The following is a 25,540-nucleotide window of genomic DNA, read 5'->3' as shown; positions in this document are numbered from 1 at the left end:
TTCAAAGCCCATAATTTACATAGTTAAATCAATAGATTAATAGGCATTCCCAACCACGGTCCTCAAGGCACACCAACAGTGCAGGTTTTGTAGATATCCAGGCTTGAGCACAGGTGACTTAATTAGTATCTGAGGGATTCTGATTAAACCATCTGTGCTGAAGCCTGGATATCACTAAAACCTGCACTGTTGGTGCCGTGGTTGGTAATGCCTGTCATAGACTATAGACATAATCAAAATCTCCAGTGCATCTTGCCAAAATCTCTTCCAAAATTGCTTAGTCAAAATTGTCCATTAGCCAAAATCTCTCTATGTGTACACTCCTTTAGATGTACTTAACAGTCATAATTAATTTTGACCAGTATAACATTAACAGCATTTTTACCCTCTTTAATTTCAGGATACCAACATTAAAGCCTTCTCCAGACAAAATAAGTGCAGAGAACCATACATTTCAACTTGTTTATATTGGTTGGCCAACCAGAAAAAAAAAGAAGAGTGGGAAGTAGCTGGGTGTGTGTGTAAAGTTCTCCATCTTTCCAAGTTTATTTCAAAGACTCTTGTGATACCGCATAGCTGAGAGAGAGAGATAATTCAGTAAGTGAGAGATAATTCAGTAAGTGAACCATGGAGGGCGCACACGTTTCCGTTCTATTATTCTCTTCCCTTCATCTTCTGGACGTGGCGTTTCGCCTTCATAGAGAACAAGGGTCTCCACAGATGGGGCTCCGAAAGGTCCACCTTCTTTGGCTTTTATTTCCAGCCTGACCAGGGCAGTCTCACAGCGAACTTTGTCATAGCAGAATCCACAAAGCTGATGTTTCAATTTCAGATGCCCACATTCTGGACACATGTCAATGTTGGTCTGAATACAGGAAAATAAACTTGTTACCAGTTTTGCAAAAACAAGACAAAAATACATAAACCTGACTCTCAGAGACACATCTGTTTAGAACAGGCATGTCCAACATTGGCCCTCCAGATGTTTTGAAACTACACATCCCAGCATGCTTTGCAATAGTTTTAGCATTCTCTAATAGCAAAACTGTGGCAAAGCATGCTGGGATGTGTCGTTTCACAACATCTGGAGGGCCAACGTTGGACATGCCTGGTTTAGAACTTTGTTTCTTTTACTATTAAAAGAGGAACCGCAAAAAACAACTGCTGGTAACTTGATGGCTTTAGCCTTTGACAAAATTCTAATACCCCTTTCACATTGCACCTAATTACCAGGTTCATGCCGGTTCCACCAAACTAGTAGCAACACTGCAATATGAACCGGTAAAAAAAGAAGGGTTCTTACCGGTTTGTTGCCATGTTGCTTTGAGGTGTGAATGGGTTAATCCAGGGCTGGGCAACACAGGCCCTCCAGATGTTAATGAACTACACATCCCCGGATGCTTTGCATTAGTTTTGCTATGTGGCCATGCGGAAACTGATGCAAGGCATGCTGGGATGTGTAGTTCATCAACATCTGGAGGGCCGGTGTTGCCCAGCCCTGGGTTAATCCATAATGGAGGAATCAGTGCTTGGAGCAGCGCCAGCTCTAAGCACTGCCTCCGCCCACGATGAAGTTCCACCACTCTGCATGACATCAGGGAACCGATAATATTGCCGGTTCGCTGAAGCGATCTGAACAGACCAAAATGCAGGGTCGCACTGGGACTTAACCGTTTCAAAGTCCCGGTGCGACCCTGCATTTGTGGTCTGAAAGCGATATAAAGGAAGATAGTTGTCATGGGTGGCTTCACTGGAGACATCTGCAGCTGTATGGTTGTTCCCCACAGCATAAACTTGCCATTGTTTTTTAATATTGACAAGAACACCAGATTAATATTTTAAGGAAAACTGGTCTTTACATTTTTTTTTTTGGAAGTGAGTACAGGGCAAGATCAATAGAATATTAATCTGCATTTTTGATAAAGGAGATCAAGTTATTATGGTGTGTACATACGGTGAGATTACTTTGCTATTCGACTAAGGGGCATATTCAGGGTCCGTCGTTAGCAAGCCCAGTTCCGCCTGTTCTAGCTTTTACATCAGCTAGACAGGCGGATTCTGTTTCACCCTTTCACCAATTACTGTATTCAGGGTGAATACAGGGCGGAACGCCTCCTGGCGTTAAAACACCAATGAGGCGGAAAGGAGGGGGCATGTACAATTCGCCTGCAGGTGCTGTGGTGCTGCAGTGCTCTGGAGCACTTTTGGAGTTAGGAAAAAATAAAAGTTTTCAAACTCCCCTTCTTCTTACTGCCACATGCAGGGGAGTTTGCTGGACACCCATGCCCCCCGCTCTCCCATCAAACTGGCTTGCCCAGTGTCCCCCTTCCATCCCTCCCTCCTACTTGCGGTCTCCGGGGTGCACCCTGTGGCTTCTCATCCACAAGTCTCATCGCCCGCCTGCAGCCGTATCCCCCCCGGGAGCTGCCATGGAGTGCTCCCCCGTCTGCTGCCCAGGGCTGCATCCTCCCCGCCTGCCGCCAGCGATACTCACCCCCTGCACCCGTCCGCTGGCAGCCTGCTGCCCCCAGCAGCCATGGAGCGAATCCGCTGCTGTCTCCGTCCTCCTGCATCGCCGCCAGGTCCGTGTCCCCCCCCCCCCCCCCCGGGAGCCGCCATGGAGTGCTCCCCCGTCTGCTGCCCAGGGCTGCATCCTCCCCGCCTGCCGCCAGCGATACTCACCCCCTGCACCCGTCCGCTGGCAGCCTGCTGCCCCCAGCAGCCATGGAGCGAATCCGCTGCTGTCTCCGTCCTCCTGCATCGCCACCAGGTCCGTGTCCTCCCCCCCCCCCCCCCCCGGGAGCCGCCATGGAGTGCTCCCCCGTCTGCTGCCCAAACACACATCACAGGGCTGCCTCTCTCCGGCGCCGGGGACAGACAGAGTGCCGAACACCCGGAGAGAGGCAGTCCTGTAATGTCAGTGACAGGAGTTTGTGATTCCGGCGCCACGGATCAAGTGCCCAGCATCGGAAGTGCACACTCCTGTCACTAACATTACGGGCAGCCTCTCTCCGGGTGTTCAGCACCCGATCCCCGGAGCCGGCTCACAGACGCTGATGGGGTGGGGGGAAGGGGCACTTCCAGCGCAGCGCAACAGTATTTTTTAAAGAAAAAACATACACCGCTGCGCTGGCTGGATATCTCTGCCTGACCCCCCTGCTGCTGACCACCAGATGTCCCCCTGCTGCCCACCCGCTGACCTCCTACTGCCTACCTGCATCCCCCTGCTTGCCACCTGTGCCCACCTTCACCCCCCCTGCTGCCCACCTTTACCTCCTGCACCTCTGTGCTACCCACAAGCATACCCCTGCTGCCCACCTTCAACCACCTGCATCCTCCTGCTGCCCTCCATCACCCTCATGGTGCCCACCTTTACCCACCTGCACCCTTCTGCTGCCCACCTTTACCCACCTGCATCCCCCTGCTGCCCTCCATCACCCTCCTGGTGTCCACCTTTACCCACCTGCTGCCCTCCTGCACCCCTCTGCTGCCCACCTTCACCCACCTGCATCCCCCTGCTGCCCTCCATCACCCTCCTGGTGTCCACCTTTACCCACCTGCTGCTCTCCTGCACCCCTCTGCTGCCCACCTTCACCCACCTGCATCCCCCTGCTGCCCTCCATCACCCTTGTGCACCTACTTGCATCCCCCTGCTGCCCTCAATCACCCTCCTGGCGCTCTCCTGCATCCCCCTGCTGCCCACCTGCACCCCCTGCTGCCCTCCATCACCCTCCTAGTGCCCTCCTACACCTACCTGCATCCCCCTGCTGCCCTCCTGCATACCACTGCTACCCTCCCGCTGCCCACCTGCACTCTCCGGCGCCATCCAGCTGCACACCTGCACCATCCTGCTGCCCACCTGCACCCTCCATCACCCCCCTGCTGTCCTCCGGCACCCACCTGCTGCCCTCCTTCACCTTGTGACACCCTCCTGCTGTACACCTGCACCCTCCTGCTGCCCTCCTTCACCCTCCTGCTGCTCTCCTTCACCCCCCTGCTGCCCTCCTTCACCCTCTGGCACCCTCCTGCTGCCCTCCTTCACCCTCTGGCACTCCCCTGCTGCCCTCCTTCACCCTCTGGCACCCTCCTGCTGCCCTCCTTCACCCTCCTAGCACTATTGGCTGCCTAGCAGCCTTGCGACTCCTGATTGGCCGATAGGTAGACAATAGCGCAATTCGGGGGGAGGAGCCGCAGGATGTATACAGACATCCTCCGGCTCTCCTCAGTCCCTGCTGGTATCGGGTACTGCGTTTTTTTATTTATTTAGCAAAGTGCCCTGGATGCCTACTTTGGAACTAAGAGGATTTAATCTACGCCGGAGGACCCAGGTGAGTATGGATTCCCTCCACAGGTACCCATACTGGATTTCTACTGGACGAGGGGAACGAACTACTATCAAGATAGGTAAGTATCTGCGTGAATGGGCTCTGTGTGCATTAAAGTTTTATTTTTCAGGTGTCTTTGTGTTTTTATTTAACTATTGGTTCTGCTGTGGAACTAAGAATCCCAGCAAGCCCATTAATGGGCCACATGCTGAGACTTGTGGTTCTCCAAGTCCCAGTATGCGTACCAGGCTTGCTAGGACTTATACAGTAGTTCCACAGCAGAACCCAATGGTTCTTTCTATTTTTACACCCACATCAGCCCAGTGCCCAAAGCCCAGGGGCACCGGGCACAGCACCAGGCTTCAGCCTGGGCAAGTAAGTTCTGGAGGGGGAGGACCCCTTCATTAGGGGGGTCCCCACTTCTCCAGGACCCCTGCCCAAGCTGACTGGTCAGTAGTTTAATGCTTCAGCCACGGGACCTTATATAATAAGTGTCCCCGGCTGTGGCATTACCCTGCTGGCTGGTTGGGCCTGGTGTTGGTTCTGAAAATACGGGGGACCCCTATTCGTTTTGTCCCCCGTATTTTGGGAACCAGGACCGGCCCTTGGGCCTGGTGCTGGTTTTAAAAAATATGGGGAACCCTATTTAATCTGGTCCCTGATTTTTTTTAAACCAGGACCGGCTCTGTGAGCCTAGACTGGTTATGCCCGTGGGGGGACCCCACGCCGTTTTTTTAAATTATTTATTTTTCTCTTTTTTTACACTTCAGCCTGCACGGATCTGACTGATCCATGCAGGCTAAAGCCAAATACGCCTGGAAAATAAAGTGTATTTTCCAGGCATATTTGGATGGCAATTAGCAGCCGTATCCCGCTAATTACCGGTCGTATTAGGAATCACCACTCTTTTGAACGGTAATTCCTATTCATACTCTTTCAATGGCGTATACATTCATTAATACGTATAAGAATGTGCCATGAATACGATTTTCAGGATCGTAAATCCCAAAAATAGGAATACGTATAAGTATCACATGGGTACAACACTGAATGCTGGTAAAACACAATGCTACATGGGTAGAGTAAAAAAAAAAAAAATTATGAAAAAAATCTAAATATATTCATATAGGCAATAATAGACATACAACATGTATTTATAAGCAAAATGACAATAAATTACATTGATTCATTTAAAAAACTACATAAATAAAATAATATTTTATGTTTTGTAGAGCAGTCACGACAGAAGAAATTGTCTAGTTCACTTTGTCTAAAGCCTGCCTGAAAACTGTAGAATCCATTTAGACAATCAGACACTGAATAGGCTAAATCAGATTAACATGGCTGAGTTTAGACAAAGTGAAACAAAAAGTCCAAATGACTCATTTAGACAGGCGAGGCAAACGAAAAGAGTTGACAGGTGAAATGCTTTAGACTGTCTAGAAAAAATTATAGTGAATACTACAATTCATCTAGACTTTTTTTTCAGGCGTAATATATGCTGTTTTAGACAGAATGGACCTAACGACCAACAGTGAATACACCCCTAAGATTTGATTTCTATGCAAGGTTTGCTAACTCGTGCTATTTACATACAATTCATGCTGTCTACATTCAATCTGCACTATATAGTCATTGCTGCACTGTCTATTTGGCTTTAAAATTTCAGCTGAACGGGAGCGCGCATCAGCATCGAAAGCTTAAAAACCATGTTCTATATTAATTCGATGTCTATGCGATCCCGAATTGATTTTGACTATATAGTCAAAAACAAATGTCAAATTGTACCGTGTGTACACAGCATTAGTCAACTAGCAAAAGAAACCTCACCATGTGTACACACTTTAACGTTCAGTGTTTACAATAACCTAACATATAAAAATATGAATGCTTGTCTGGAAGGATTTATAATAAGCATATAGAATAATACAGAGAATGATCCTATAGTCTAGAACCGTGACCATGCTTTATGTTCCAGTCTACTCTTCTAATGGCTAATTCCTATTTTATCCATCATCCTCCCAATCTGGATTTCCATTTTTCTGTATTGTTACCCAGAGTAGAAGGTCCGCGGTAGCGCAATCCTTTTAATATAGGCAATGGGGAGCATGGATATTAAGAAAAAAACACTGTGGAAACTGGAAGTTTTAGTACAACATCAAGTCAGAAACATTTTATACAAACATTACATAATTGTACCTTTTCTTTTATAAGTTTATTAGGATTTCTTCGTCGACAGCGATTCACTTCAATAGTTCTTCTAGATTTAGGTGCAGCCATCCAGAAGATGCTATCCAGAAAACTGGGCACGTTGTCAGCACCAAAGTCGGAAGACTCAGAGGGACAGATCACTGGAGCGTGGATGGCAAGAGCTGCAGAAAGAGAAAACTTTTAAAACTCTTCTAAAAAAAAAAAAAAAAAAATCAGAATTTATTTATTTTTTAAATAGTCAGCAACATAATCTGAGCTTATTCCCGAAATAACTAAAGTAAAGCATCAAAGTCAAGGACTGTATGAACTAGAATGCAAATTATGTAAATATGCTTAACTTCCAAACTTTCTGTACACATTCCAAGAGCAATTATAAGGACGTTTCCTGCAACATATGCATAACACCAGTGGCCCTGCACCCTAATAACTATGGCTCACTGATCCCAGAGTCTTTGTTCCCCATACATGAAGCAATATTTATTTTATTTATTAACAGTTTCTTATATAGCGCACACAAATTCCGCAGCGCTTAACAGAGCATAGTTATAATCAAAAACACATAACAAATTACAGTACAAGACAGTTTAGGACAAGTACAGGGTTAATATGGATAGTTGCATCAGGGGACAGGACACTGAAGCAATCATCAGGGTGGCAGAGGTTTATATATTCTAAGAAAGGCACATGAGGAGAGAGGGCCCTGCTCGTGAGAACTTACATTCTAAAGGGGAAGGTTAGACAGACAGGGTTGACACAGAAGGGAAAGAAGTGGGCATAAACAGTAGGTAAGGATAAGCGATGGTCAGGTTTTATGCAGGAGGGTGGGAAGATGACAGCTTAGTCTTTGATATTTTAAGTCTAAAGAAGCGCTGAGTCATCCAAGAGTAGACAGCAGAGAGACAGTTAGAGATATGAGTGAGGATAGAGGGAGAGAGATCAGGAGAGGAGAGGTAGATTTCAGTGTTATCAGCATAGATGTGATAGTGGAAGTCGAGTGAGCACATAAGCTCACCCAGAGAGGATGTATAGAGAAAGAGGACACCTACTATCAATGGAAGAGCAGGAGAGGTGAGGTCATTAGAGGTACAGCTGGTCATTTTCAAAACAGACAGTGCAAGTACAAGCTTTAACAGTGAAAGTAAAAGTTGTTTGCAGATGCAAGAATGGTGATATTATGGTTGAATTGCCAGATTAAGCAGCCAGGAGTTGTATGTTGTGTGAATGAATTTAACTCACTCCAAGCAGACTTTGGTTTTCTCAGTTGTTGTTAACGCTGTAGTCATGAATCAGTTTTCCCACTTTAATAATGGCCCACTTCAATCTAGGCCCACAGAGAAACTCTGCCCACAGCCTAAAGTACTCTAACAATGCATGAGTTCCCAATTCCCAATAATTGGAATCCACTCACTCAGTCCCCACCCCCTACAACACATAGCAATAAAAGTGGCTTACAAAAACAAAACTAGCATTCCAGGATACTATGGGGGAGATTCAATCGCCGTCGAGCATCTCCTGTGGGGGAGATGCTCGACGGGCCCTATTCAATGCTGTCTTCCCCGACAGCATTGAACAGGGTTTTCTGTCAGAACGAGCCCGACATCTCTAGCTGTCGGGCTCGTTCTGCCGAGAACAGCCGGGAAGTGACGAGCTGCCGGCTGCAGCTCGTCACTTCCCGGCCGCAACTCGCGGCCACGCCCCCTTCTCGCCGCTCGGCGGCCGGGACATTGAATCCCGACTGCCGAGCTCCAGTCGAGGTAAGCGAGAACGGGACAGGGGCACGGCTGTCGCGCTAGCTCGACAGCCGTGCCTCTGACATTGAATACCCCCCTATATATCACTTAGAATAAAAATAAATTCCTCCCTACACACAGGCTAGGTACTGTTGTAAATTACAAAGAGGAGATGCTCAGTGTGTTACCTAGCAGTACAAATCAATCCCACACAATAGATGTAATGCTCTGCAGTACAGAGGAGATGTTCAGTGTGTTACCTAGCAGTACAAATCAATCCCACACAATAGATGTAATGCTCTGCAGTACAGAGGAGATGTTCAGTGTGTTACCTAGCAGTACAAATCAATCCCACACAATAGATGTAATGCTCTGCAGTACAATAGCATGTGGGGCTGCTGGGAGCTGCCATATAACGATGTATGGCTGCAATGTGCCCCCTTACTTACCCGGATGCGGCGGCTGCAGCCCCAGGGCCCGCAGGAGAGTGTGTTCCGCACGCAACAAGCATCCAAGCAGCTGCCTGAAAACACCCGCAGCAGGACCTCCGGTAACCGCCATCTTCCAATTGACCTCCGAGTCCCTGCCGCAGCAGCAGCAGCCTGTCACTTTGCTAGGTTAGGAGCATGCGCTCGCAGTCACACGCCAACCACAAGATGACGGCCGTTCGCCGCCCACAATATCTCTCTTCCAGGCATGTTCTACGCTTGCGCACTATTTTAGTCGCCAGTAACTTCAAGGAAACTACACTTCCCAGCATGCTCTGACAAAGTAATATTTTACGGCCAGCTGCCCAGCAGGGCATGCTGGGATCCGCAGAATATCCTTCTGGGAGGGTGGGCGTGACGGGTACTGTAGTCATCATAATAGGATTCCGAAAAAAGGCCCCACCGGGCACTACATTTCCCAACAGGCTTTGCGGCGGTGGTGACGTGGTGACGTACCATACGTGCGCCGTGCTGCGGCGGCTCACACAGGACAGGACTCAGGAGGCGCAGAGAGAAGATGGCGGAGCGTGGTTACAGTTTCTCTCTGACCACTTTCAGGTGAGCGGCGTCCCGCAGCGCGGTCGGTGTGCTCTGCGGCTCGCAGGGTCCGTAGATCCCCGCCCGCAGCACATCGCCGCTGCTAGCCAGCGTCTCCTGTACAGCGCAGCGCTCTGTGCATCGCCGAGCCCGGCACTATGCACAGTCACTGCCGTCAGCCCGGCCTCTGCAGCGCAGCATGGAACGAGCAGCCCTGGTCATACCGGTTCCCTTACTGAGCCCGGCTATAAAGAGACGTCCCAATGCTGCCTGCACTCATAGGGGTCCGCGGGTTACAACAGTGAGACCCCAAGCCACAATAGCTGACTCTATTGGCGGTAACCAGTCCAGCAGGGATGACAGCGGGATAGTGGTACCTCACGGCCTTTAAGGTGTTACTTATGTGCCCCTGTCATTGCCCGGTATTCTTTTGTACAGTATATGATCTTTCTAACCCCATCATTCATACTGTACTAGTGATGCATTTTTATTTTGATTGGTGAAATTTGTTAAATGTTGTTGGCGTGTGCATTGTTCTTTTTATACAGTTGCAATTGGAAATGAACCATGACTCTAACTGTGTGAAGGTTTTATATTCTCCCATTGTTTGTGTGGGTTACCTCCACAAACAATGGGAGGGGGGTAGGCGGTCATGAACAATGTGGGGGTGCACCCATTGTTAACAATATTAAGCATACACATTGGACTTTTTTCTTTTTTAAAGAGATTGCTCAGAAGGTCCCTTGTGAGTGATATTTAAAAAAAAAAAACTCATCTAGTGTGTACCGAACTTAAGTGTGAATGTACATGGGCAACTAAATGGGCCAAGTGGTTCTTATTTGTAGTCAAATTCTATGGGGAAAATGCAATTAGGTACTGGGATGATTTGCTTTGTTCTTCACGGCAGTGTGGTCTTGCTCATAAGCAGCAAGCAATTTTAGGTGAAATTGCCATTTGGTTGGGAGAATTCTTCTGCAGACATTGAATTGCTGTTGGGGAACCTTCGGCCCTCAAGCTGTTGTTGAACTACATATCCCAGCATGCCCTGCAACAATCTTAGCATGGCCAAATAACATAACTGGGCATCCTGAATTGTGTAATTCAACAACAGCTGGAGGGCCGAAGGTTACACATCTCTGTCCTAAATGGACCTGTACTATAGTCTTCTAAAGGGGCCTACACATAGGGTGACCCTGCTGAGCGTTGTAAAGCTGTGTACACACAAGGCGATATTAAGCACATATCGGTGGCACTATGGTTGCTGATCGACCATATTGCCAGTGATTTGTGTGTGCTGCCGGCGATAAATTGTCGGATGCGCGCTCTTGAGTTCAGCCTCTTATGGTTGCTGCTCCCTGCGAGCAGCTATTTCCCCCTGTGGCTCCCCTGGCAGTTTCCTTTTCATCAGCGACCATCGATGAAAACAGGACACTGAGCAATATATTGCACCGTGTGTACACAGCTTTAGATCGCTTAGCACACAGCAATGTGTCATTGCTGAATAAGTAAGCTTATCAAAATGGATTTTTGTATCTCTTATTCTATCCATTGATACATTTTAAGTTGATAGAAATAAAATATGTTATGCCTTGGCTAGTTAGAAAAATGTTAATAATAATGAAGTAGAACAAGTTCTTTCAATTGTAGATTTTTGTCTACAGTAAACCTAGGGATGACCATCGATTATTCGAAATCATCGATGGTTCATGGCCGATGTCGAATACTTTTGCCATCGATGGGGGAAAACCAGATGGTTTCCAAAACAATGTTTTGCTTTTTTTTTTCAAAGTGGCAGGACACTGAGCATAGCTACGACACCTGCAAAGCCCCACCCCTGTGTTTTGATTGGCCCACAGGCCAATCAATTACAATGGATGACCATTGATATGTAAAAATATCGATGGTCATCCATTGCATAGTTAAGCACTATCAATGGCCAGTTGCAGAATTTCGATGGCAATGATGGCCATCCCTAAGTAAACCTTTAAAATATCCCTGCTGGCCCTAGCTTTAGGTTCTAGTGTGTTAGCAGGCACAGCTGAACAGGCATGACACAGCTCTTCAGCTTTCACTTTCGCTATTGGCAGCTGGGCGGGGCAGGAGTGCAGCAAGGATTTACTGTGTCTGTAGGTACAGATGGCTTCAGCCAACCTGAATTTGGAAGCTAAAGATTAGTTCTATTAGTTGTATTGTTCCTATGCTTCTTAGAGCTACCCTGGCCTTTTTATTTGTATGTTGCTCAGAATTTTAACAAATGGAAGTGAAGTTAGACATTAGGGCTTTGAACAAATAGTTAGCAACAGCATCTGGAAATATTCACCAGGTCCTGGTAGGAGCTTCTGTGTACTTCAGTAAGTATGCCTTTTATGGAGCATTATTACCACAATGGTAATTGTGCATCAAGTCTCTAATAACACACACAAAAAAAACCCCCAATTTATTTAGAGAAACTATAGCAAAAAATTGACTCCAAAAATATATTTGGAAGATACACTGTACTGTCATATCCCTCCCCCCAAGTCTGCATACATTTTACCACAGGAGATTTTTCTTTTCTCTTAATCACACTCTGATATTGGGCAACTGGTCAGATTAGTGTGCGGCGCCAATACAATGGCCCTTTTTAAGATCATTATCATGCATTTTGATAAATACAATCAGAATATGATGTTAATGGCACATGCAGTCACCTTCATCACACTAGCAGGCTACTGTGTTGTGACAAGTGATCACAGAAGTTATACTGTTTTCAGATAGCAATGCTGTGTTGAATTAGGCTGTGACCCTAGTCTGGCTAGGGTCACAGCTAAACCCTGGGTCACCCATCATACAGAGGGTGACCCGGGCTTAACATTTATTTATAACTGGGTCCAATTGCCGGTTGGGAGCTGCGATATAACGATGTATGGCTGCAATGTGCCCCCTTACTTACCCGGATGCGGCGGCTGCAGCCCCAGGGCCCACAGGAGAGTGTTCCACAAGCATCCAAGCAGCTGCCTGAAAACACCCGCAGAAGGACCTCCGGTGACCGCCATCTTCCAATTGACCTCCCCAGTCCCTGCTGCAGCAGCAGCCTGTCACTTTGCTAGGTTAGGAGCATGCGCTCGAAGTCACACGCCAACCACAAGATGACGGCCGTTCGTCGTCCACAATATCTCTCTTCCAGGCATGTTCTACGCTTACGCACTATTTTAGTCGCTAGTAACTTCAAGGAAACTACACTTCCCAGAATTTTACAGAGGGTGACCCGGGCTTAACACTTATTATAACTGGGTCCAATTGCCGGTTGGTCGACTTGGGTTATTAGGTGTGCATCTGTCACACTGCACCTTGACTCGGCAATAAATCAGGTTATTTTTTCAATCTGAAAGGGGTATTCGTGTAGCAGAATGTTCGAATTCTTTTTAGTTGGCCCAAACTGGACACTGATTCTGTTGATCAGAGTGTGGGATGAGCTTGTGTGTCTGGTTGTAGTTAGGACAACCGGTCTGATGTATAGCTATAGTTGTATACCATACCCAATCCTTAGCATATCTGGGATACTACTAATTAGGTCGACAATCAGATAGGTCAACATGGTTATTTTTTTTTACTGTTTTTTTTGCCCCGACAGGTGGTATTTCATGCCCTACCATCCGCTAGGGCAGTGGTTTCCAACCCTGGTCCTCAAGTACCTCCAACAGTGCATGTTTTCCAGGTCACCCAGCAGGTGCACTCATTCAGGCACATTTTAAAAGATCCACAGGTGGAGCTAATTATGTCACTTGTGATTCTGTGTGGAGACCTGCAAAACATGCACTGTTGGGGGTACTTGACCAGGGTTGGGAACCACTGCGTTAGGGCGTGGTGGGAGAATGAAATAGTGTGCCAAGCGTAGCGAGGCACCGCGGCCGAAGCATGGCGAGTGCAGCAAGCCATCCGAGGGGACGCGGTGGTACATTTCAGTGTCCATGTCGACACGACTTGTGCCGACAGGTGGTATTTCATGCCCCACCATTCACTAGGGCGAGGTGGGAGAATAGTGTCCCGAGCATAGCGAGGGACCATGCCCGAAGCATGGTGAGCGCAGCAGTACATTTTAGGGGTTTTTATGTTGACATAAGGACATAAAAAAAAAAAAGTTGACTTTTTCATAATGACCCATGTTGAACTAATGAATCTCTATCAACTTGCTGGTGACCAACTGATCCACACCCGCAGATCTGTTGTCAAAGGTAGTGAAACAGCAATATATCAATGTTTTCTTTATTTCTAGCTAATTCATGGTTTTTCTAGTATTACTTTTGTGGTGTCTTTTCCACCTTTGAAATCCAAATGTGTTGCATGGACTGTAATCAGAAGTTCCTGGGCTGTTCTTATCCATAAAACATGTGAAAAGGTTGATGTGATTTTCAGACATTAACATGCCGTACGTAATGCCACTGTAATATTTCTGTATTGCCTGAATATAGTATCAGATTGAGTATTTTTAACAATTATTTGTTTCCTTAGTCCATCAGGTAAACTCGTACAGATTGAATATGCTTTAGCTGCTGTTGCTGCAGGTGCTCCGTCTGTTGGAATCAAAGGTTTGTCAGTAAATTGGACTACGTATACATTACTCTTTTCCCCAGTCTGCATGTTCAAAACATGACACAAAAATGTATCAGACTCTACAGGGAAGATTCACTAGAACAAAAGATTTTCTCCATTATTATGGTTGTAAGTTAATACTGGCTTCTGATCTTAATTAAATCTTTTGGCTCGCTTTTAAAAGTCCCAGTTACAGTCAAGGCAAATCTGTAGTAAAACAGAAAGATTGTAATAAATACATTGGTGGGGTATTCAATGTGTACCAATATTTCCAACAGAAATATCGGCACTTTTTGACAAGAGTAAGACGAATTTACAATCAACCTATTTAATCTTTTTGATGTTTGAAAACCCGTGGATCGGCAAAAAAAAAATGCAGATTTCGCAGTTAAGTGCATAAGTGACAAATATTGTCACGCATTGAATATCCCCCATTGCGTGCCCAATTCTTGGGGGGGGGGGGGGGGTGTCGGGCGGGGAGGGGATGGGATGGGTGACACTCAAAGGGGTATATTCAATGCCCTTTGGATAGCTGTGACAGCGAGCAGTGCCGATAACCCGCGGTCACAGATCAGTATTCAACTGCCCCCCTGCACTCGCCTTTTTCACTGTGCGAGTGTGGCCATCAAAATGGTCAGAGTTGCAGCTATATGCAGTGGGCTCGCTACATTTGTGGCGAACCTCTCCGTTCGGGGTAATCCTTGCCGTCTTCTGAAAGTGAGGATTCTCCCAGAACATAGAATGAGGTGAGTGGCCGACGAGGGGGTTAGATTGCGCGTTTGGCTTGTTTTCAGCCAAAAACAAAGCCCAGTGAGGCAACACAGAGGCAAGCGAGGGTAGCTGGGCGGCAGGCAAATTTTATTTAAAAAAAACAACAACATACAAACGAATAGGCAGCTGCTGATTGGCAGAGAGCTCCTGCAGCCCGGCTCCTGGCTTGGCCTGCTCCTGACATCCGGCATCTAAGCATCCGGGGGGGATTATTACATGCAGAATTGGCACATAAAGTACTTGAACCCTCCTGAGGGAGCTGGCGGGGAAGTCAGGTCCAACTTGTCCGTGGGGTCGGTATAATGTATTGGGGGGCCTTTCGTTTTTGGCTTTGGTTCTTTATAGATCTATTCCTATACCATAAGTATTCATCTATTTTTAAAGAATTTTCATGGTAAATCAGTTTAAAATCTGATATTGCAGAACAGAGATTTATATAATTTGTTGAAAAGCATGAATTGGTGACTAAATACATATATATATTTTAGTTTCTTTCATTTACTTGGGATACATAACTACTTCAACCATATATTTCTATTGTCTGTAGATGTGGCATCTGTTTACATAGGAACTAGAATGGGAGATAATACTTGGCCCATCTATTCTGTTCCTTTTTTTTTCTTTACCTTTTAGGGAACCTCAAACCTATTTCATAAACCTCATTGTATTTCTACAGTGAAGTGAATGTATTAGTTTATAGGCTATGTTCAGGTGCTGCCTACAATTTGTTGAGCTGCAAGGTCAATTAGTGACCTCAGCCAGTTTTGGGGAACCATTTTCTTGCAGTGAATACCAGATACATGCTTAATTCCTCATTGAGGGCAGGTGGTCCTATAAAATAAGGTCTAAACTCAAACTTGCAGGATTAGACTTGTGTACCTAGCCATAATGTGTAGATTGTAAGCTGTTTCATTAAACATCTCATACTTTCATGTGTTTTAGCTGCAAATGGTGTCGTTTTGGCAACGGAGAAAAAACAGAAATCAATCTTGTATGATGAACAAAGTGTACACAAAGTGGAACCAATTACCAAACACATAGGCATGGTGTACAGCGGCATGGGCCCAGATTACAGGTAAGCTGTCTTGAGAGAATGTGGCAAGTAATACACAGATCGTGGATTACTGATTTGCCCCCACTACTAATAATAAACTGCTTATGTCTGGTTTAGCTAAAGCATGGGTGTCAAAGGGCCAGATTTGGTCAAGTGTAAATGTGTGGGAGCCGACCATTCAGCCTGACATTCTTTGAATCATTAATCACATCAGAATGGTCACCCACTCTGCCCCCATTTACTCTGTCCCCCAGCCTGCCCCTCCTTCGCTGTATGTTCCCCACTCTGCACCCATTCACTCTGTCCCCCAGCTGGCCTCCACTGTATGACTCCCATTCACTGTGTGACCCCCATTCACTATGTACCCCACTCTGCCCCCATTCACTGTATGTCCCCTAGCCTGCCTCTGCTCCCCCTTCTCTGAATGGCCATCACTGCATCCATTCACTGTATGTCCCCCACTTTGCCCCTCCCTTCTCTGTATATTTTCCAGCCCCTTGTGTGAGCCAGAGGAAGGAGAGGCAAAGCAGGCACTGCAAGGACAGGAGATGCTTGGGCTCCCGCTGCTGCCCTCCTCCACTCTGCATGTTATGGTAGCAAGCTTCCCCCTTGCTGCCCCCCTCCCCAAACACTGCTGTCACTGATTGTGGAGTAGGGTGATATACGATTGCAGCAGCAGGGGTAGGACGCCAAACACATCTGACTGTGGCGGCCGGCACCTCCTCACAGCAGAAGACAGCAAGGTAAAGTCGTGCTCGCCGGAGCCCCACCTTTAGTGTCCTGTGCTGTGCTTCCCACATCTGATGCTCTGCCCGCTTCCAGCTGGAGGCTGCGGGCCGCTTGAAATGACAGCACGGACCGCATTTGGCCCCCATGCCTGAGCTAAAGTGTTAAATTTAGAACAAGGGTTCTAACCATTAATCTATTTCTTTTTCCTCTTCATTGTTACTTTTAATTTGACTTCTAACCCATGTCATTTTCTTTCTCCCACTTAGCAAACGCAATCTGTTCACATTCATTTCACTGTTACAGAATTTCATTTGTCAGGAACAGAGGATTAGATTCCACATTGTGTTTTGTAGCGGGTCGCTCCTATTAGCTGCAATTAGGGTTGCAAATCATTGCTACAGTGACCGCACTTTACAGTGCTCACTGTGTATTCCTGAAAGCAATTTTGTGTGAATTTGGTCTGAAACAAATCTTAAGGGTGCGAGATCGGGTGACGTTGCCAGTGTTTAAATGCCATGGCACATCGCATACATCCCATTTAATAGGCTTGATCCCTAAATGTGCTTGTATAGTAGCTGAGAAGCTATGTAAAGATAAACTTGTGCATTGGTTATAGAATTGAGTCTCTCTAAATCTTTGCTTTTGTAGAGTACTTGTTCGGCGGGCCCGGAAACTAGCCCAGCAATATTTCCTTGTGTATCAGGAGCCTATCCCAACTGCACAGCTTGTACAACGAGTGGCATCTGTCATGCAGGAATATACACAGTCCGGGTAAGGTCACCGATTTCTCTTTGCACTGTAAGAAAGTACTAGTGATATTTGACCCTCTCAATAACACTGCCATTACACAAAACATTGTATTGTAAGCATAAGTTAGGTTTTGTACATTGCATGTTTCACCTACAATAAATGTCGGATTTATTGCACATGGCGTATTACACCGATCTTTTAGGGTTTTTATTTCAATACCTCTCATTGGTTTACAGTATAAATTTTCTGTCACACATGGTACAAATTCTCTGGAATTATGTTGGCCATATTAGTGTTGGCCATATTAGTGTATTTAGACTGCTTCACAAACAGTTGATATTATTTTGGTTCCGGGTTGCCAATAATAATACTTATAAATACAATAAGTGTACAATAATGTATATATTGAGTAATAAAATATGAAAGGTTGTATACTTATAAAATCCAAAGAAGAGCAACAAAGCTCATGAGGGGAATGGAGAATTTAAGCTACGAGGAAAGATTAAGCAATTTGTGACTATTTACACTAGAGAAGAGACGCTTAAGGGGGGACATGCTCAACATGTATAAATATATTAGGGGCCAATATAAGGAACTGTCAAACACCCTTTTTTCTGCTAGAAAGGAATTTTGGACGAGTTTAGATTAGAAGAAAAAAATTTGTTCTTCTAGAAGAAAAAATTTCTTCAGTCAGAGCAGTCAAACTTTGGAACTCTCTTCCTGGAGAAGTGGTGTCGGCAGACACTATAAATACAGTCATCCTTGGCCGGGGCTCGCCAGACCCTCCCTGCTGGCGAGCGCCGGCGGACAGGGGCTACACTGAACTGGGATGCACGTCCGTCGCACACGCGTCCCAGTCTCTCGGCGGGGGCGGCGAGGGTTACCTGTATTGACGGGTGGCGGGGACCGGAGGCAGGATCCGTTGCCAGAAGGGCGCGTGTGCCCCCTGGCGGGGCTGCCGTTAGAAACACCAGCCCTGCAAAGAGGACCCCAGCCTCATCTGTACGTTTAAATAAGGTTGGATTAACATTTATTGTTTAAAAACATCCATGGGTACGAATAAGTAACATAATCTGTCTTTAAAATATCAGAACATACTATACAACAAGGGATAACCTATTATAAACATAGGTTGAAGTAGATGGATGCAAGTCTTTATTCAGCCTCACCTACTATGTAACTTGGTAGTATTGGAGTCCTATTTGTTCTTGTGTATCTCCTATATTCCCACTGGGTGACTTGGCCATGATCGAATTAAGGGAGTCCATAAACCATGCAGGATCTTGAAATATCGCTGGAGGGTGAATGCAATCCTTGAGTCAAGGGAGTGTCCCCACGATGTATGCGGTATTTGTAATCCACAGTATGCAGGTGGTGGTGTCCCATATGTTGGTATATTGCTGAGAGAGTTCCAAAGTTAAACCCAGGGATGAGATACGGAGATAAATTGTAGTAGGAAAAAACAGTTCAACCTTCAGAATCCGGAGCTGGTTTTAAAAGTACAAGCGCCGCCTATGTGGGAGCAGCTCGACACAACACCCCACTAGGCGCCTGGTCTATTCTTGAGCCCACCCAAGTGCTCAATTATACCCCCTTTATTCTTTTGGGCTAAAAATTAACCCTACATTATCCGTGTGCGTTTACATGTGGTAGGGCATATAGATTGTAAGCTCCACTGAGGCCTGGGACTGATGTGAATATTCAAATATTCTCTGTAAAGCGCTGCGGAATATGTATGCGCTATATAAGAAACTGGTAATAAATAATAAACAAATTTAAAATAATGACTTGGAGATTTATTGTGAAAAGGGTCAGGTATACTAGCTGAAGTACCTGGCGATGGTTTAAATGTTCAAGTATTAAGTAATCAATGAGTTGGATTTAATTGTCCATTTCAAAAACAATTAGCAGCTTAGCAGCTCTTCCAACACACCCATGAGGTGGCTGCTCAATGTCGTTTTTTTTTTGGGGGTGTCGCCAGTAGCCCTAATCCCCAGCTTGTTCACGTCAATTCCCTCCAGTTTCAAAACAGAACATTAAAAAAACACTGTAAACGTGTAACAATAATTGTTGGAACTGGAGGGATCAGTGACAAGTCTTATTAATAACTAGAAAAATACAAAAACTGAAACACTGTAAAAGTGTAAAAACTTTTGAACTTTAGAACAGGAACTTACCGCTTTAGACCATGATCTTATGTTTGGTTGTTCTTCTTTGTGGGGAGCCGTCAGTAAAGGTGGGAGAAATGATCCCGGTTGAAGAGTCTCGCGCGGCACAGAGGGCAGATGTTGTTGTCCTGCAGCCATTCTGTCAGACAGGGAACATGGAAGGTGTGGTGACAGTACGATACAGCCATTTCTGTACCTACCTCAATATCAGAGATGCAGATGGAGCAGTACTCTGGTTCCTCTCCGTCTGCAATGGTGCGCATGCTGTAGGTGGGGAGACGGGACAGGACGAGCCGCATGATGGTGTCCTGCAGGAGGCGATCTACTCTCTCTGCAACTGCCTGATGGTCTCGTCCTCTTCGTCCAGACCTTCCTCTTCCCGATGATGGTCCAGGTCTTCTTGCTGACTGACTCCTACGGGATGGTCTGCGGCGTCCTGACCTCAGCCATGGCTCTCTGGTGTTCTGGCTGGGTCCATCTAAAATGATATTTCATATATTGTAGATATAACAAATAGACATATGTGACATGTAAAGATCAGATATTGCTGGTGTACAATAAGACATCCAGCAGTACCATGATTTATATATTATATTACTATACAACTGAAAAACAGAGCTGTAGCAGTATGAGTGTATGGATGCAGGCCCCAATGCTTAGCGGTTCCTGATCTGTAACTGACAGCATGGGAGGTGCCAGCCAGTAACACAGGGACACTGGCCAAACACCACTGCTATAATCCCTCCCACTACAAAGGCCAACTGCTAGAGAAGAGACATCGGTCTAAGATTTAATTTACTAAACAAACATTTTACTGACCTTCATTTCCAATCAGCTGGGATAACTCTCGGCGGCTCATTGTAACCGGAGGCAGAAGGTGATCAAGTTTAAGAGAAAAAAAAAGGGGGAAAAAGAGAAAGAAAAAGCACAGATGTAATTGTGCGCTGAGCTCCACTCACTAGTTACTCACTAGGAGAATCACTGGCAGCGATTAATAGCCTGCAAATTGATCTCACCTGAGACGCCTTTTCTCATGTGTCCACATCAGCTGCTGCCCAGGAAATGCCAGTGATATTGCTGTGCACTGAGGATGGAAATGTGGCATGCGGGCGGCAGTTGGTGGTGGCAGTTGGTTATGGCCATGCAGCACATCACATGTACAGTATACCCCACATCATCCTCTACTGCCAGGAACACTGGACAGAGCCACATTGTAGCAAGGGGTCCACGTACATCCCAATGTTTAGTTAAAATGTCTCTTACATTACTACTTTCTAATATAAGAGAAATGTTAACTAAACATTGGGATGTACTAACTGTCCACCCCCTGCTACACACTTTTCTTCCTCCCAAGCCTCCATTAGTGTTTAGATGAGCTGCCATTCTGAAATCTGTCAAGTCGCCTTAAGTCAACTGTTAAAATAAATTGGTTACAAACAGCTAAGGTGTTTTCCCATGCAATTAGTGCAAACGTGCCAATATGTAGATGATGATTATGGCACATATTTTGGGACATAAAATCATGGGTTAATAAAAGCTGCATGACGTCTCACTACACACCTGATCTATATACTGTAAATGTGGAAAAAGATATATCGGAAAGACCAAGCGTCAACTTTCTGCAGCTTTCAGTCACTACTTACCTGTCAGATGGCTGCTGATGACTGAAATGGGGGCAGACGCTGCTTCCAATGGGGATGTCAGTTCATGGGGACGCTGGGTGTTCCCCTGCTGCCTCACCCGCCCTCCTCTGCCCATGTGAACGCCTCGGAGTGTGTGATACTTACTAAAGGCATTAGCACAGGGAGTCTGTACATGCGCAGATCCACACATGCGCATTCAGACCCCCACCTGAATCAGGCCCTATGAATCTTTAAGAAGGTGTGTCTTTGACAATCTCTCTCTCTATAATATATATGTGTGTGTGTGTGTATATGTTTGGTACTTGTTAAGTTTCACGGCAGCAGCACGAGACGCTCTAGCTTGAATATTGGCAGCTTGCCAGACTGCCTTAAGCTGCGCTAGTAGCGTAGCGACTGTTTGAATTCAGGCAGCTTGCCAGCTGCCTAGCCGCCTTACATTATCAGGCTACTTGTTTAGTTTCAGGGAAGCATAGCGTGCTGCCTTACGCTGACTTCTCCGTGGCAGGCCAGCACTGGTACCCCTAACCTCCCGTCAAGTAAGCGCCTCTCACACAGCGCTTGTGTCCGCATGATATCCTCTCCTGTGGAGAGGGGATCATGATGGCTTCGGCGGAGAGGAGCTCCATCTTTGTGTTACGTAGGAGCGTCTCAGACGCTCCAGCTGCAGCAGCTCCATGTGTGATACGTAGGAGCGCCTCAGACGCTCAAGCAATGTGACTCTCCTGTGTCTGATGCACAACGATGGAGTCATTTGCAAGTGCTCCATGTTACATACTGGCAAATGCCTCCATTTCATACCCACGCCATCCTGAAACATGGCGAACAGCGGCGGTGCGCGTCCTACCGACCTTTTCATACCCCCACCATCAACATCGGCATGGTGTTGATTCTATATAGTCTGGCGAGCGCAGTGAGCCACCGGGCCCGAAGCGTGGTGAGCGCACGCGGAATACATGTGAAGTTATCCACGTCCCCTCACGGGTCTTTATGCACTCGCCACACTACAAAAAATCAACTCCACGCCGACGTGGATGGTGGGGGTATGAAAAGGTTGGTAGGACGCGTACCGCCGCTCCTTGCGGGGCTCGCCACGCTCCGGAGTGGTGTGGATGGTGGGGGTGTTTCAGGAACACATTCAAACCTGCCATATCATACATCTGAGCAATAGCTACTCAGAGGCAGGAGGGTATCATTGCATTGCTGCTTGAGCGTCTGAGGTGCTCAAACCTATCACACACATAGAGCATATGATTGCATTGCTACTGTAGCGTCTGAGACGCTCCTACGTAACACAAAGATGGAACACCTCTCCGCCGGCGCCCTAATGATCCCCTCTCCACAGGAGAGGGCATATCATGTGGGCACAAGCGCTGTGTGAGAGCCGCCCACTTGGCAGGAGGTTTGGGGAAGCAGCGCTGGCCTGCCACGGAGAAGGCGGCATGCGATGCCATCCTGAAACTAGATACGGAGAAGTCAGCGTAAGGCGGCACGCGATGCTGCCCTGAAACTAAACAAGTAGCCTGATAATGTAAGGTGGCTAGGCAGCTGGCAAGCTGCCAATATTCAAGCTAGAGCGTCTCGTGCTGCCACCGTGAAACTAAACAAGTACCATATGTTTGTCTTATTACCATGCAATTACTTTATATCCTCTAGTTTCTGAGACCTAGGAGTCTCTCTGTGCATGGAGAGGGACTAGTTAGTGTTAGTGAGTGGATCACTGAAGAACAGATGGATAACTAATATTTTTCTGCTGTGACCTCATCTTAAACAGCCCAAAAAGGCAATTTTTAAGTACATCAACAGGGAAAAGCAGGGCTGACCTGTTTTAAGTATAAAAGAGCACTGACCTGGGAATAACTTGATTAAAGTGCAGTGTAAATAGTGTCTGAAGCAGGGTCTGACCTGGAAAATTCCTGTGGTCAAAATATGGGGTTCGACACTGGATTCTAGTGTAAAAGTGGTATTACATGAGTCTGGGTCTGCTGGCCACGGGTGGAATCTATAACTGATAGCTGGGGCAGGGTAGATGTCATCAAGTCTCGCCCACATAGCAGTCAAACAACGCAATTCAAGGCATTTTAGCTTCGCCGCGAAAACTGATAATTTTGTGCAGCATGGAAGGGGGTGTGGGGGGCTGTCTGGCCAATGCGGAAGGAGTGCCCACCTTCCCAGGGGGCCAGGAGGGGGACACGATTTTCAGGAGCCTCCTGGCAATTCTGGGAGGGAAGGCAAGCCTGGGCACGTCCCCCCAAAAATTGAGGCCCCAGCCAGCTCTCTACAATACTGTAAGTAGTCACAGCAGTGACAGCAGATTACGGTTGCCATTGATTATCATTAGTTTAGTTGATGTAATAGCATTAGCTGACTGCTCATGTGCAAAACAAAATCCACCCCTGGTTCTCCATCAATGCCTGACTTATTGCATCAACGTTGGAGCTATCAATAATCAACACTATATTCTTAAGCCAGGTGCACTCATTACTGACTGACACATTTTAAAAGATCCACAGGTGGAACTAATTATTTCACTTGATTCTGTGAGGAGACCTGCAAAACGTGTGGGGTCCCGAGGACTGACTTTAAGAACCTGTGCCTTAAACAAACAGATGGGAAAGTTGCCTATACCTACCCATTAGAGTTTAGATATAATTTATCAAGTACATAAAATGATAGAAGCTCATTGGGTGCTATAAGCATCTTTGAAGGATTTATACATTAACCATACCTCCCAACTGGTTTTTGGGGATGTTCCTGCATCCCACCCGGTGCCGACATTGTCCAGGGGGGGGGGTGAGTTGGGAGGCCCTCATCTGGTGAAGCTATTCTCGCAGCATAGACTGGGGGCTGGCCAGCGGCGAAAACAGACGTGGCCGTGCGGGGATGATGTAATTTGCAGGCCATGCCCCCTTGTGAAGAAGCCACACTCCTAAACTTGGGCACGCGCAGCTGCCCCCGTTTTCCTCATCCAAAAAGTTGGGATGTATGCATTACGAATATTACTTTGCTTAGCTAAACCTAACCTTGACACCTCCTATAGTAATACCAAGCAGTTGTTACAGCTACTCTTCCATTTAGTGTTTTTTTTTTTTTTTTTTTTTTTTAATCCTAAAAGAATATTTACTAAAGAAGTCTTTTTTTAAGTGCGAACACTTAACATCATTTCAAGGGTTATATTATAGATGGTCAACAATGCCTAGGTTGACAGTCACTAGGTCGACACCTAAAAATGGTCATATAGGGTTACCACCTTTTTTGTTGAGAGATCACCGGACAGTGGCCCGCCCCTTGATCCACCCATTGACCTGCCCCTTGACACGCCTTATTATTATTATTATTTTTTTTTAAACCTTTGCTCCAATGATTGATTATTCTTGATTTTGCACACCATAATGCCACTTACACGTTATGGCACTCACAGTAATGCCTATTACAAATTATGCAACAAACTGCGATGCACATTACATGTTATGTCACACACCGATGCCAATTAACATTTTGCCACACACCGCAATGCCCATTACACGTCTTGCCACACACCATGATGCCATTTCCATGTTTTGACACCCTGCAATGCCCATTACCCCACACACCGTGATGCCTATTACCAGGACCGGATTAAAAATGGGCCTGATGGAGCTGTAGCTCCAGGCCCACTCTCCAAATAGATCCATTTTTTTTAGTTGAGGGCCTTGGCTTTCCAACAAGACCGGCCCTGCATCACTAGTCCCCCGGGAACCGAAGATACCGCAGGGCAAAGCTGGAACGTTTCCCCATAGGATAGCATGGGACCGCTAATTCCAACCCCCACCCAGTTCAAACTGCTGCCAGTTCCCCCTCCGGCTCGAGGTTCATCTCAGTTGAACCCAAATCGCTGGGACTTCAATCAAATACCAGGCTGGTCCATATTGGTTAATTGGTTCCAGATATATTGCGGGTAAAAAGATGTTTTCATTTCTATAATGTCATTTCTGGCTGTTCATGTTGTTTGAGGGCAGATTTCTCTGGAGCCAAATGGTTTCACAGGACCGAAATCATTTGAAGCCCACTCAAAAGTTCTTCAATATGATACTGGTATCATGTAAATGGATCAGTTGGTTCCAAAGATACAGCCAATTGATTAAAGGGGGGGGGGAGGGGGTGGTTTTCTTTCCCCCTCACACCAGAAAATGCAGGGACTAGGCTGGTGTGAAAGAGGCCAGCGTGGGTAAGTCCCTGCATTTTCTGGTGTGAAAGGGGTATTTTTTGAAATAGCTGGGTCCTGCAGTGCTCTGAATACAGCCGGGCAGCCCCCTGCTCTCTGCCTGGGTGTTAATGGCTGTCACTTCTGCCTGGCGGCGGCTACATGGGATTAAATGTTCATTGCCAAGGGGCAATGAGCATGTATTCTGCCTTGGCAATGAGCATGTAATCCCACATGTCAATGAGCATGTAACCCCTGGCAGTGAGCGGTTATGATCTGCCTCTAGTGGATCGGTGTAAATGTGCAGTTAATATATTCTGTTTGTATGTTTTCCCCTGGAACAGTACTCCGGGTTTTGCTGATCCAGCTCCCTGGGTTTCAT

General features: G+C 46.4%; 2 protein-coding genes across 3 annotated transcripts in view; one reads left to right on the top strand and one right to left on the bottom strand.

Annotated features, from left to right (window-relative positions):
• Positions 1-369: 369 nt before the first annotated feature.
• Positions 370-12,359, bottom strand: MRPL32 (mitochondrial ribosomal protein L32). Of its 2 annotated transcripts, XM_083188523.1 has the most exons (4): positions 12,311-12,359; positions 8,716-8,811; positions 6,525-6,697; positions 370-865 (listed from the first exon to the last, which is right to left on the bottom strand). In XM_083188523.1, the coding sequence occupies exons 1-4, from the start codon at positions 12,324-12,326 to the stop codon at positions 614-616; spliced, it is 537 nt and encodes a 178-aa protein (XP_083044649.1). In that variant the 5' UTR covers positions 12,327-12,359; the 3' UTR covers positions 370-613. The 2 variants fall into 2 exon arrangements, with proteins under 2 accessions (XP_083044649.1, XP_083044648.1); XM_083188522.1 differs by lacking the exon at positions 12,311-12,359 and having other exon boundaries at positions 8,716-9,099.
• Positions 9,155-25,540, top strand: part of PSMA2 (proteasome 20S subunit alpha 2) — a 25,838-nt gene continuing 9,452 nt past the window's right edge. The window contains exons 1-4 of the mRNA XM_083188521.1: positions 9,155-9,312; positions 13,783-13,859; positions 15,577-15,709; positions 17,066-17,188. Coding sequence (XP_083044647.1) covers positions 9,272-9,312; positions 13,783-13,859; positions 15,577-15,709; positions 17,066-17,188 — 374 coding nt within the window. The 5' untranslated portion in view covers positions 9,155-9,271. The remainder of the gene's footprint in view (positions 9,313-13,782; positions 13,860-15,576; positions 15,710-17,065; positions 17,189-25,540) is intronic.

This window comes from Crinia signifera, chromosome 5 (genome assembly GCF_055691185.1).
Source record: "Crinia signifera chromosome 5, ASM5569118v1, whole genome shotgun sequence".
In the NCBI taxonomy this organism is placed as follows: Eukaryota; Metazoa; Chordata; class Amphibia; order Anura; family Myobatrachidae; genus Crinia; species Crinia signifera.
The sequence above is the reverse complement of the archived record's forward strand: the minus strand, read 5'-3'. Positions and strand labels throughout refer to the sequence as shown.

What these genes read in the sequence shown, in the direction of transcription:
- MRPL32 (XM_083188523.1), bottom strand. An exon ending in GCTGCAGCCGCCGCATCCGG is followed by an intron (nt 6,698 to 8,715) that starts GTAAGTAAGGGG and finishes CTCTTTCTGCAG; the next exon opens with CTCTTGCCATCCACGCTCCA. An exon ending in ATAAACTTATAAAAGAAAAG is followed by an intron (nt 866 to 6,524) that starts GTACAATTATGT and finishes TCCTGTATTCAG; the next exon opens with ACCAACATTGACATGTGTCC.